Source organism: Lutjanus erythropterus, chromosome 7 (assembly GCF_056507025.1).
Source record: "Lutjanus erythropterus isolate fLutEry1 chromosome 7, fLutEry1.hap2, whole genome shotgun sequence".
Taxonomy (NCBI): domain Eukaryota; kingdom Metazoa; phylum Chordata; class Actinopteri; order Lutjaniformes; family Lutjanidae; genus Lutjanus; species Lutjanus erythropterus.
The window spans coordinates 39,490,982-39,503,932 of NC_139323.1; the positions used below are offsets into that span (position 1 = coordinate 39,490,982).

The window sequence follows — 12,951 nt, forward strand, 5'->3', positions numbered from 1 at the left end:
TAATGAGTTACTGTGTTAATCTTTTTCATGTTGCAGCTGGTAAAGGTGGAGCTAATGTCAGATACTTTATATCATGCTGGGTAGATTAATCTATGCATCATTTATATTTTGTATTATTAATCCAAATCTGCAAGGTCACTATAAACTAAAGTTGTGAAATAAATGTAATGGAGTAAAAAAAAATACAATATTTGCTTCAAAAATGTAAGGAGTAGAAATAAAGTGCAGGTAGGCCTACCTTAAAATTGAATTTAAGTTATAATATTTGAGTAAATGTACTTACTTCTCCACCACTGCTAAGGCTAAGGTAATGTAAAAGGTGTGTTCAGATTTTCTGAGTGGGAAACTACTGATTTAACCGCCGTACAGCCTGAAAATACGGTGTGACCTCGGTGAAAAGACTGTGTTGCTTGTGAAAATGAGCAGCTGCAGCAGAGAACAGGTCCATCAGTGTGTGTCTGTGTAGAAAGGTCAAGATAACCCTCACTGGCAGACACTGACTCCCACACTCCGACCTTGTCCTGTCTCCTCCTCCATTACGAATGGCTACATTTGTCTTTTCTCTTTAGAAGACAATATATTTACTGTGTCTTCTCCTCCTTCAGGACAACGAAGACTCTCTACAGAGTTAAGAACGTTTATTCGTCGCGACAACAGCATCCCAGCACGCAGTCCTCCACACCTCCGTTCCAGTGTGTGGCGGTAACCTAGCAACGACAGTAAGCAATAATCGTAGAAGAAGAAGAGGCGGAAGAGCACCGGATGTTTTGTTTCAGTCGGCTTTTAAGTAACTTATTTGGCTGTGAATTTCGCATTTAATTCTACATGACGCGTTTTATTCCCCTGAATTGATGTTCGAGGACGCTTAAGACAACAAAGAAGACAACTAGACTGTACGTGTGGCTTTGTCGGTGTTTTTAATTAGCTAGCGTTAGCATAAACTGTAACGGTTTAAACTTTATCCTCGGTTTGTGTGTCGTGTGTTATGTGTCAAATAATCAGCTCAGCACTTTATATTCTGTGGTGTTACCTTAGGTTGAGTTTGATGTGGGTTTAGCTTAAACTTAGTATACATGTCATGTTTGTGTCATAACACAGTCCCCTGTGTTAGTCCTAGTTTCTGTTGTTCACTGGTTTGCATTTTCATGATGTGTTACACAAACTGGTTAGTTCCTGAAAAAATACAAATAGCCCTGAAGGCAGGATATTTATGATATCTCCATTTTGTTATTTAGTGTTAAGTTAGACATAGCTAGTACACTTTCACAGTTTTATTCATATCAAGAGCCAAAGAACATTGTGTCTTCTATAAAATCAACATTGATTGTTCCTTAAGGGTTCTGCATTTTCACTGAAGATCATGTCTGCTCTTCAAAATGTTCTTCATAGGAAAATGGGTAAAAAGTCAAAAAAGAGAAAGCGCAAGAAGTCGGCGTCATCCTCAAGTGACGAAGATGAGAAGGTAAGGAGGCATTCAGCAGTTGTTTATGGTTGTGGCCAGGGGTAGTGGAAGAAATCCTCTGTTTCGATATGTGTAATTTTATATCACAATATCCAATATATATTGTGATTTAACAACCATTTGTCTGTTTTGTTGGTCTGTAATGTCTGGTTTTCCTTCTTTTATTCACACAAAGTACATATAAGAATCCAACAATGCCATTAAACAAACAGCCCTTTCATTTATTTCTTGCCTACAATAGACTACAACCAGAGATACAGGAATAACTACTAAGGATGCACCGTAGAGCTGAACAGTTTTTAACGAAATCACAGTATGGCCTACTGCAGATTTTGAATCGTAGGAGGTGCAATATTTGTTAGAGGTAAAACGTGTCAAATAATATTCTACAGACTTAAGAAAACAACTTCATTTGGTACAGATTCCTGTGAAAATCACACCATACCCTAATAATTTTAATGTGTTTGTCAATGAAAATGTGAATAATAATGTAAAATGATCACTAACTTTGAAATCACAAATCATATCACAGTTGGATTAACAGTCAATATAATAGAAAATATATATTTTAGAATAGACTAATAGAGTTGTGTGATTTCCATCTAATCTGCATATAACAATGTCCAGAGTGAAACATTGTGATGGGCGATGATCTCTTTCTTGTTGGAAGCACACTATTCATATTTTGTTTTTTTATCCAAACAATAGTTTAAAACCAAAAGAGACATTTGAGAAGCTGGAACCAGCAAATATTTGTTATTATTGTTCAAAAAAGCTAAAACTAATAAATCATTTATTAAAATTTCATATTGTCATTCCACCCCTAACTGTTTCTGACAGCGAGGGTTTACTCTGTACTCACAACAAGCTGTTTACAAGAAATTTAATGTTTTTTTCCCCCCATGTTTTCAGGCATCCAAGAAACAAAATGTTGCCAAAAACTCCAAGAGTGCCCAGAGGAAGGAAGATATAAAGAGTCATAAAAGGTTAAGTACAGTATACTATAACAACAAATTATTGTTAATATTGTTTACTTGAACATCATGCACTTAATTTTAATGCTTTTTTGTTCTTTTACATGTAGCTGTGCATCAAAACGGGAAAGCCATGCTTCTCCTACCATTAAAGATGTCTCCCCAAGCACCCGTCAGGTCAAAAAACATGTCTACAGACTGGCAAAAACACAAGCAACAGACCAGAAACCTATTAACAAGGAAGAGGAATGTGCAAAAACAAAAAGTGTCACTGTGCCAGTCCATGGGGGAAATTGCTCTGGTAAAGCAAAACATGATATTTCAGGGAAATATTATCCTGTCAGTGGGAGTAAGACTGTGGAAAGGGGATCCTCAGGTTCCGTTCAGAGGAGAGAGGAGGAGACGTCTAGAGGCAGCTTACATGAAAAGTCCTCCCGAAGGAGCCCGTCCAAATTAAAAAAGCAGCTAATGAGTCCCAGTAGGGGTTTCACTGAGCAGAAAGAACAATATGCACTGAAGAAGAGGAGCAGAGCTGAGGAGTCACCAAGGACCGGAAAAGACAGCAACACTATCAAGACCAGGGAACCAAGCAAAACCTCCACCGCCTCTAAGGATTCTCCGCGGCTGAATAGAAGGGAGCTGGTCAAGGACACTGGCCAACGGCATCAAGAATTCAAGTTCAAGGACACAAAGCTCTCATGGACAGAAGTAAAAGCTCCCTCCGCATCTCCCAAAAAGCAGTCTTCCACTTCCTCCAAGCACACTACCTCAGATAGCAGTTCACATGCCGTGAAAAATATCCAAGGGAATGTCAAATCAGTGTCAGATAGTACAACTAAGTCATCATCTGCTCAGCATCAAGTATGTTCAATTGCATCACCTCTGCGTTTTACTTTCAAGATACCAAAAAAGGTTCATCCAAGGCCAGTAGAAAGCACCAGAAAGAAAAATGAAGCTGATTCTGCAAACAAAACTACCAAACATGGGGCTGAACTTTCAAACTCTGTGGCCACAGTGAGTGACTCCAAGCAGGAAACTGTCCAACAAGCTCACAGCTGTTTGGATGTTACCCCTGGTTCTTCATCTCAAGGACAAGATCAGAGGTCATCTCTGTCAGAGGAACTCCCAGCTACGGTTGATACAGACACTAAGCCCTGGTATGACCAGGTAATAAAAAACATCATTCATAAAACCTGAACAAGGCGGTGTTTGTTTACAAGTTTCTAATGAAATAATTTTATTTGGCAGTATATTAAATTTTTTTATGTGTTTTACTGTAGATGCAACTGGTTGAAGAGCTTCATCTTGCCCGCTCTGAGAACAGATTGGAGGTGAATGTAATGGAGAGTTATGGAGAACTGACCTGTATGGACATAGACCCTCCAGAAGAGGGAGCTGGAGACACACACTGTAAGTTTTCTCGCCTTCCTGGGAGATGGTAGATCCAAGACACCTGAAATTTTGTACGCTCATCAGAAGTGTTAAGTATTAACTCTTTGTGAAACATAGTCCACATTGACCACATGGAGGCACTGATGTTTCCCTGGTTTCTGAAATCAGGTCTATTTTCCAGAAAATAAGTAATCATTTTAAGAAAAACGAATAACCCCTCTGAAGCATGCAGTGTAAAAGATGAGATCACATAACAAAATCATTATTTTTTTATTCCCAACCTGTAACCTTCACAGGTACTACACCTTCACTGAAATTGTTCTGTGTATGATGTAATTTATTTTATTCAGTTGTTAACTTTTGATAATCAGAAACAAACTGTCAACTACACACAAACTTGTCTTTTTTTTCACAGGCAAACAACCTCAGCAAGATCTAATCCTTGTTTTGGACACCAACATTCTCCTCAGCCACCTGGATTATGTGAAAAAGATCATATCTCACGGGCTTGGAGGTGTTTAAAATGATTTTAATACTTGATGTTTCTTGCAAAATGATTTATGGATTTTCTTATGTTATGTAATGACGCCTGTTGCCGTTATGAAAGGTATCCAGTTAGTTATGTTTAGTTTTTTAGAACTTAAGTTACACATTATCAAGAGATGTCATCACCTTTTAAACACAAAATATATTTGCATCTCAAGTAGAAGGAAGGAGTACAATTCAGGGGTCAAAGTGTAATTTGTTTTTACCTGTTTTCAGCCTTTTTTGTCGTAATTCATATATTATTCCTTACCCTTACATTTTTTCTACCATTTTAATGACTTGAGTAATATTTTAGGGCTGTGAAGATGGCAGGAGTGACTAAAACTTCAATTTAAAGAACATATCAGTGACCATAGCACACATGAGGAGTATGATGGTACATCATAATTAAAAAAATGTATTCCTAAGAAAATAGCAAATCCTGTTTCCACATTTTTGGTATTTGTTTGAAATGAACTGTATTCACTGGATGCATTCATCACTACTTGCTTCTCTCAGCTCTGGGCTTCCCTGTCGTTCTCATCCCCTGGGTGGTGCTTCAGGAGATGGACTCCCTCAAAAGGGGGAAAGGCCTGTCGGGTTCTGTGGCCCACCTCGCCATTCCCGCCATCTCGTACATTTACAACTCCCTGAAGAGCCGGGAACCTCGCCTCTGGGGACAGTCTATGCAGCAGGCCGCCGAGAGCCGCAGTGAGTGAAGATTTAGGGAAAATGTGTGAATATTCAGTACATTTAAAGGAAGGAAAATAAAAGTTAATGGTGTTTATTGTCTCTATAACCTGTCAATGAGCCCATATGAGATTTCTACTGGGAACTGTTGGGTATTATCTTAGACCAAATCATGATGGCTGTGCAGGCTAATATAAATGTCATTCTTGGTTACAAACGAGCACATATAAACATTGCAGAAATTGAAGGCAAAACAATAAACACTTAGAAAGTTTCTGGTTTTTGGTTTTTGTAGGGGTAAAAGCATCACAGCCGAATAATCTCTCATATCAAAACTCCAATCCCTTTTGGATTTTTGTTTGTAAAATCTTTTGGTTTTGTTAGAGCCTGTTCAATGAGTTCTGAATTATTTTTAACATTTTTATTTATTCAATTAATACAGGGAAATAATACTAATAACATGGAGACATTACGACATAATCTCAAAAAAGACAATCGGACAAAATAGGAGAAACATAAATAAAAGTAAATTGAAAGGATCCCTTCAGTAATTCAAATAATTAGATTTAAAGTAACAATACATTTCGAAACTAAGATATACGTATGAGTTTTATATAGTCCCACTATTCACTAAAGCAAATCTTTTCCCATTTCATATTGTATTGTAGTACTTTGTAATGGTTCTTTCCAAAAGTAAGTGGCTCCATAATATTTTTTTGTGGAAATTTAGGTTCAACTTTGTTCTTGATTCAGCTTTAAATATAAATAGTCTACTTTGCAAAGTAATTGTATTTGTTATTTTAGGACAGTTTCGATTCAGAACGCCAGACATAATGTTGAATTATGTAATTTTGGATGTTGATCTAGAAATTTATTATATTAGGATGAGTTTGCATTATTTATGTTATTGAGAATGATCTTTCTCTAGTGTAGTGTTTGAGGTGTGGCAGGTTCAGCTCGTCTTCCATGAATTAGTAAATGTGGGACTCTGTGCGCTGCAGAAATGTCAGTACTCATGTGGAGCTCTGTACAGACTTTGCCTCTCACTCGCACACACACACACATGCAAATAGCAACAGATGCCCAAGGACACGTCGACATGTGGATAGTGATTAGTGACCCGCTCTGACTCCAGAGCCGCTCACATAAACACTAGGTGGCACTAACACTAAGCTGGTCCTCCAGAATTCATTATTATAATGTACACTGTGTGCATCTCAAGGGCAGGTTTCACCCATGCATAAGGTAACCTACTTCTCAGCTGTATATAATGTAGACATTATTTTTTCAGCACTCATATTAGGATCTGTCTGATAAAGAAGATTATCTTTCCTATCAGTGAAATATTCAGGAGCACATAAGCATGTTCTGTATCTATTGAAATAGACTTTCTCCTTGTCTTTAATAGAGACATGACAGAAAAGACATGCTGCACTCTGTTGTACAGTGTGGTAATGAATTTTAAATGTCCCTTTGTCCTTGTATGACTTGTCATGTTTCTCACTCTTGTCTTCCTCATCCTCTCCCTTCCTCCTTTTCTTTGTACTTCCTTGTCCCCAGATGGTCTGAATGCTGAGAATAATGATGACAGAGTGCTGCAGTGCTGCCTGCAATACCAGAGTCTGTACCCAGAGTGTGCTCTCATCCTGTGCACGTGAGTCCCCCTCCTCCCTCCCCTCCCCCCTGCAGGATATACTGCTGCTGCTGCAGAGTGTGTGTCCTCTGCAAATAATGCACATGCATGTGACTGTGAGTGGGTCCAGCCAGATAGTTCCAGTTGGGATGAGAGAAAGAGAAGGCCAGACAGAGTAATTGTGCAAGAATAGATGTGCTGAGCTTGGGATTCTGAATTTAGTTCAGTGGTTTTTTGGCTTACATAGTGGAGTGGAGTGGCCATAATGGAGTGGCTATTGTATTCTTTCAGTTTATTTTTCCTTGTGACCTATTTCTTTGTCTTACACTATTTCCAGACGGTGTTATTGATCATTTTTCTAAATTAAATGATAAATTAGAGGGCAGTCATTTAATTTGTCATACTTATGCATTCTGTGTTACCCACCAAACCTCCCACCTCAGGCCGCCATAAAATAGATGTGAATAAATTGTCTTAAAGGAGAAATCTGCAATATATTGTAGTGTCCTTCTTTGAAATATCTATTCCATCCTGTAACTTTTGTTATCTTTTCCCATTAATTAGAATTAAAAGTAATGCCAAATATTTGCGGAATGAGTGCGTTTTTTTAGCAATATGTTAATGGACTCCACAAAGAATACGGAGTGTGTATATTCAGAGCGGTGGGCTTTTGTTTTCAGGATAAAGGGCTTAACTTCACATCGACAGACAACCGACAATTATAAACATCTGATTAACTTACAGTGCAGGACTCATCAGGGCTTGTTATTGTCAGTTTGCAATGCTGTGCTCGTCCTGTGCTCCCGCACTGTTCTTGCAGGCTGTTTGAGCTTCTGGGGAGGAGGGGTGGGGGAAATAAATTGCTTCAACCTTATAAGGTATATAAAATGGGGATATACTGTCTATTGCTCCAACCTGCTATTTGGACTACTGTACTTATTTTTAGGTGGCCAATTGCTACATATTTCTCCTTTAATGTTGCATTGTGTTATCATTGCCACTTAGAGCCAGATTGAAACAAGCATGTTTTTTTTCTTTTTCCTCTCTAGTAATGATAAGAACCTCTGCAGTAAAGCTCTCTTGAGTGGGGTGAAGGCCCTCAGTAAGAATGATTTGGATGCAGAGGTTGGGAGATCCACACGTGGCTTTCAACCTCTGCAAGACATTAAGACTTCCATGCTGCCTCACACCAGCCCTCAGGTCTCATCACCAATGCTGAGCACGAACTACATGCCGGCCCAGACGCACAGTCAAGAGAGAACAGGCCTTTCTGTAGGACTCACAGAGAAAGGTGAGCCAGGGATTAATGTGTTCTTCTTGCAAAACAGGAAATTACTTGGCATATTGCGTCATGGTCTAAAAGTAACTGCACATACCGTCCATGTACTTGCCACCCTTTCCAGTTTTCCTGTTTTCTTTGCTTCGCTCCATCTGCATTGAAGGACCAATGTGTAGGATTTAGTGGCATCTGGCAGCAAGGTTGTAGATTGTGACCGACTGAATACCATTTGCCTCACTTCCCTTTGCAAAAGGCTGTATCTACTGTAGTTTTGTTGTGTTTGGTTTGTCCATCCTGGGCTGCTGCAGAAACATGGCACTTCAGCATACAACAACATACTTATTAATATTATATTTCTGCCATATTCTGCCAATGGATCCCCCTAAATCTTACACACAGGACCTTAAACTGTTCAACTTAGGTGACATTTCTATTCAAAGTCTTCGTAAATGGACACTTAGTATTACACACATTAGATATAAAGTTCATCTGCAGTGTGACAGCTGCCATATTACTTACAGTAGTGCCTATATTTTGCTGTCATATGCTCCTGCTCTCCCTCCTGCTGCACATAGATGCAAATACTCTTGTGTAAAAGATAGCTGCTGTCATTATGTGTTTAGTAACAATATGTGTGCATGTAACTAATCACAGATAACAAGCAACTGAGCAAAACAGAGGATGAAGAGACGACAAAAAGCGTCAGTGAATGTGTTTCTGAATTAGAAGAGTGCCTGCGAGAGGTGCTGTCTGATGTGTTAGAGGTGGAGATGAAGGCCGCTTATGAAGACCTCTGGCTGGAGGTAGTTTCACTTTATGTTTTTAAACTATATTTTAATTACCATTTCTAAATGCATTTAAATCATGGAGAACTGATGTCTGGTATTCATTAAGTGATTTAAGATTTGATTTACTCTTTGCATAAGTTTTAAGCATCTTGTTGGTCATTTAAGATCAGATTTATGTGTTTTAGGGGAAAATCTATGGATTAAATCTCTTCTGTGCTACACATAAGTCTAGGTAACATGCAGATTTGCCGGATTTACTGTTTTTTTGAACACTGCAATGTTTTTTCTTCTGTTAACAGATAGTTTGTCTAAAACCACCCTGGACTCTGCAAGATGTCCTGCTCTGTTTGAAAAAGCACTGGATCGCTGTCTTTGGGCAAATTGTCCCACGCAGGAAACTGCAAACTGTTCTAAATCTCATCGACTTCTTCAACTCAGGTATGCAGATCAAAGTACTATTGTGTATTTCACTGGCTTTTATCTGTCTTCTTAGTAATGAGCACATATTTTCAAAATATGAACAAAATCATATTTTGTTTAATTATACTTTAGCCTTTAAAGATGTCCATTACAGGCAGGTAATTCTGTTGCAGCTGACTGTACGTAAAATATTGACTAAATGTGTAAAAATAACATGCAGAAAATGATCAGAAACATGAAATACATAAATAAGATTAAAGTGGATCATCTGGTCAGGTAGATGTCTCTAAATGTAGGTTACTGGAAACAGTCTTGTCTAACTTGGCCATCATCCAAACACTGAAGCGCTCAGTGTACAGTTGTTTAATAGCTTGAGAAATATGACCGAGATACCTTAGAAAGCAGAATAAAAAGTGGAATAAGAATTCATTCAATGAGTTCTTATTTATAGCTGTGTGATTTCTAATAAGGCTTACATTGTGTGCAGTTTATCACTGTTTTAATCTCCTACAAAGTTTTATTTAGCAGATTCTTTGTTTTGGGATTTGGGAAGGTTTGATGATGGCAGTTTCCTAGGAGCTGATTTTAATCTTCCTCTGAAAGTGAACAGTAGAGTTAGAGAAAAAAAACAATAATAAACTTGAGATACTATGTTAGATACGAGAACGTAAATATTAATGTCTGTGAAAACAGCCAGGCTGAGCTCCCCGAGGCGTCTAAAGGCAGAAAATTTCTTCTTGCGAACAGTGGTGTTGAGGTACTGAGTCATCCCCCAGATAAAACCCTTACTCCTCTGGGGTATGACGTTGTCTGCCCTGCACTGCACCAGAACCCTACAGAACTACATAAAGAATCAGGTCATCTGCTAAAACAGGACACTCGAATGTGTGTCAGAAAGATGCTGAGTCGCCCACTGCAGCACTTCTTTCTCTGGATCTCACCACTGGGTCTAATTACATTATGCTTACAGTGCTGAGTGTGTGTGTGTGTGTGTGTGTGTGTGTGTGTGTGTGTGTGTGTGTGTGTGTGTGTGTGTGTGTGTGTGTGTGTGTGTCTCAGCTTCTCATGCCACCCCTGTGTTCACCTGTCACAGGGGGTGACGGCTACACCAGTGGCACAAAACCCCTAATCCATCCAGGAATGTTAATAGCTAAAACAATGGGTTTTTTTTGCCCTTGCTCTGTGTATCCTTGGTAGACTTGCATGATTTTAGATTTCTTGGTACCACGCAGCCTGGCTCAGTGCCAAAGCTGTAAGAGTAGGGCGAGGACGAGGAGGAGGACGAGGAGGAGGAGGAGGAGGAGGAGGAGGAGGAGGAGGAGGAAAGGAGGGATAAACTGTATGTGAGACTAAGAACAAAATCTAGGAGTGGAAAAGTACTGCATGCAATTTTCTGCTCTCTCCCTTGTGCAGGCTATGTGTGTGTGTGTGTGTGTGTGTGTGTGTGTGTGCGTGTGTGTGTGCATGTGCGTGTGTGTGTGCGTGTGCGTGTGCGTGTGTGTGTGTGTGTAACTATACTTGTGAGGACAGACCTTTACAGCCTCCTAAAAGTGACCATAGCTGAGTGTTAGGGATGGAGTGAGATTTGGTTAAATGTAAACTATGTCAGGTCTGGAGGGTGGTGTCATCTGTCATGGGGCCGAGTAGGTCTATTTATTTATTTATTAATTTTTGTGATCAACTTTTTTATTGAATGTTGTCACATGAAAACTGTTGTGCATTGGGTACCAAAGACAAGGATTCTTGCACATACAAACAGCCATTAACACAAACTATATGCACATCACCATAGCCTTGCAAATAATAGAGAAAACAGGCACTAGATAATGTATGTAGGTTTTCTTAAAATAGTCCCAGTAGAGTTATGGCAGCAACGTGGACATAGTCCTTTCTAGACATGACCTGAAGCTCAGTGTTGTAGCTTTGACCATCATCATCTTGTCAACTCTGCTTAGCTCCCAGCAAACCCAAAAATGGGCAAATGGGTGGAGCATGAGGCGAGCTGAATGGAGCGGCTACCTAGCAGCTAGCCATGTGTGACGGCACACAATAGTGTTGGGCAATTGTAGAAACTTCCAACCGGCAGCCTCTAGCCCATCAACTGGCATTTGGCGATATATTTACCATCCCTCCCATGTCCTCCCGAGTCTAAGCTGTGAGAGGTGTGTGAGCCATGACTTTGTGAGTTTGTTTTGTTTATTGCCTCAGCGTACGTATGTAGTGCACACAATGTTGCAAAGTGTCAAGAAATTAAACATTCTTACTCCTATTTTCCTTATTTATCAGAAAGGTACAACCGTACACCTTCTGAACCCAGTTTCTCCCTTTTACTGAACTACGACAAGCTTAATTGCTTTGTTAACTCATAATAAAACACACAGAAAGATATGTAAAACTCACCAAAACCATCTTGGTTAGTCTTTCCACTCTTCCAAGAATTACCAACTCTGGTTTGGTCAGAATGAATTCCTCGTATTCATCCTCCAGCTCAGTGAACCCGTCAGCCGGCTGGGTGGGTGTGCATGGTGCCGTTTAATGAAAGCGCGTCGTGATGTAGCAGCTCTCACTCTGCAGACATTACATTAGCAAAATAAAATGACAGAAATCACCCAAAAAACAACCTAGCACACATCTGTCACTCAGAGCTGGTACATCCTTGATTATGCATAACTTCAAGCCTCATTATAATTTAAACAGTGAGTCATAAAAATATATCCCAAATACAGTTGCCGTAAACTGGGAAATTATAGACAGAAACCATTTTTGTACCACCCTGTGAACATTTTTATTATAGCAGTCTACAGGGATTTATTTGTTCTTGGCCTCTAGTGGCCATTTGAGGAACTGCAGCTTTTGGCATTTCTTGCATGGGGTTCACTTTCTTTGAGGTTGCCAGTTGTCTGATACCCACTGAAGGTATATGATAGTTAAAAACATCATTTAACATGACTGCTCGGCTTCTATATGAATGTTTACCCAACTTTTTACTGTGTATTGATAACTGCTCAGGTGACAGTGAGAGTGAGATTTGTGGTTAATGTTACAGTAAAGTCACAGGGAACTGATGTTAGTCCACACAATGTTCTTTTAGTTTTTCAGTGTGGCAAAAAATAACAGTGCACCTTCTAATGTGTTGTGTTCAGGGTTTTGCAAGAGTTGAACATGAGACATACACACACACACACACACACACACACGCTCACAGTCAGTCTGAGCTGACTTGCTCTTGGCCCACAGTCTCTCACTGCTTGGCTGTTTTGTTTTCCATCTTTGTATTCATAACAGTCTTTCTCACAAGGTCACACACACACACACACACACACACACACACACACACACACACACACACACACACATACAACATCCTCTCATGAATAAGGTGTTTGCTGTTCAAGCAGCACCTTTTCCTTTTTGCCTAGGCGTACAAAAAGCTGGCAGCATGTATGTGTATGTATATCTTAATGTGCATCTGCTGTATCCGCACACATCTTAAGGCTCATACGTGTCTCTTGTGTTTATTCAGGTAAAGCAGTGGATCGTAGCGCGACGTTAGCAGCCCTCCAAGAAGCCAAGGAGCTCGTGAGAGCGTTTGAGAAAAGTTCAAGCCGTGTTCCCAGTGCCATCTCCGTAATGGTCAACATTTTCAATAAGCTACAACCAAAGGTTAGCCAGGAGAGCATTTCAGGTTTAAAAGGACGGATTGTTCCTCTCACCTGTACTGCTATTTATCCATCTGGATTGTTTTTTGTGTTAGTTGCAGGGTTTTGGAGATACCAGCTTTAGAGATG

General features: G+C 39.6%; 1 protein-coding gene across 1 annotated transcript in view; it reads left to right on the forward strand.

Moving 5' to 3' along the window:
* Positions 1–752: 752 nt before the first annotated feature.
* The window catches only part of swt1 (SWT1 RNA endoribonuclease homolog), a 30,086-nt gene continuing 17,887 nt past the window's right edge, over positions 753–12,951 (forward strand). The window contains exons 1-12 of the mRNA XM_084723734.1: positions 753–893; positions 1,390–1,462; positions 2,375–2,448; positions 2,547–3,603; positions 3,717–3,846; positions 4,244–4,342; positions 4,873–5,064; positions 6,604–6,697; positions 7,726–7,967; positions 8,601–8,758; positions 9,043–9,181; positions 12,687–12,826. Of these exons, the coding sequence (XP_084579860.1) occupies positions 1,394–1,462; positions 2,375–2,448; positions 2,547–3,603; positions 3,717–3,846; positions 4,244–4,342; positions 4,873–5,064; positions 6,604–6,697; positions 7,726–7,967; positions 8,601–8,758; positions 9,043–9,181; positions 12,687–12,826 (2,394 nt within the window). The 5' untranslated portion in view covers positions 753–893; positions 1,390–1,393. The remainder of the gene's footprint in view (positions 894–1,389; positions 1,463–2,374; positions 2,449–2,546; positions 3,604–3,716; positions 3,847–4,243; positions 4,343–4,872; positions 5,065–6,603; positions 6,698–7,725; positions 7,968–8,600; positions 8,759–9,042; positions 9,182–12,686; positions 12,827–12,951) is intronic.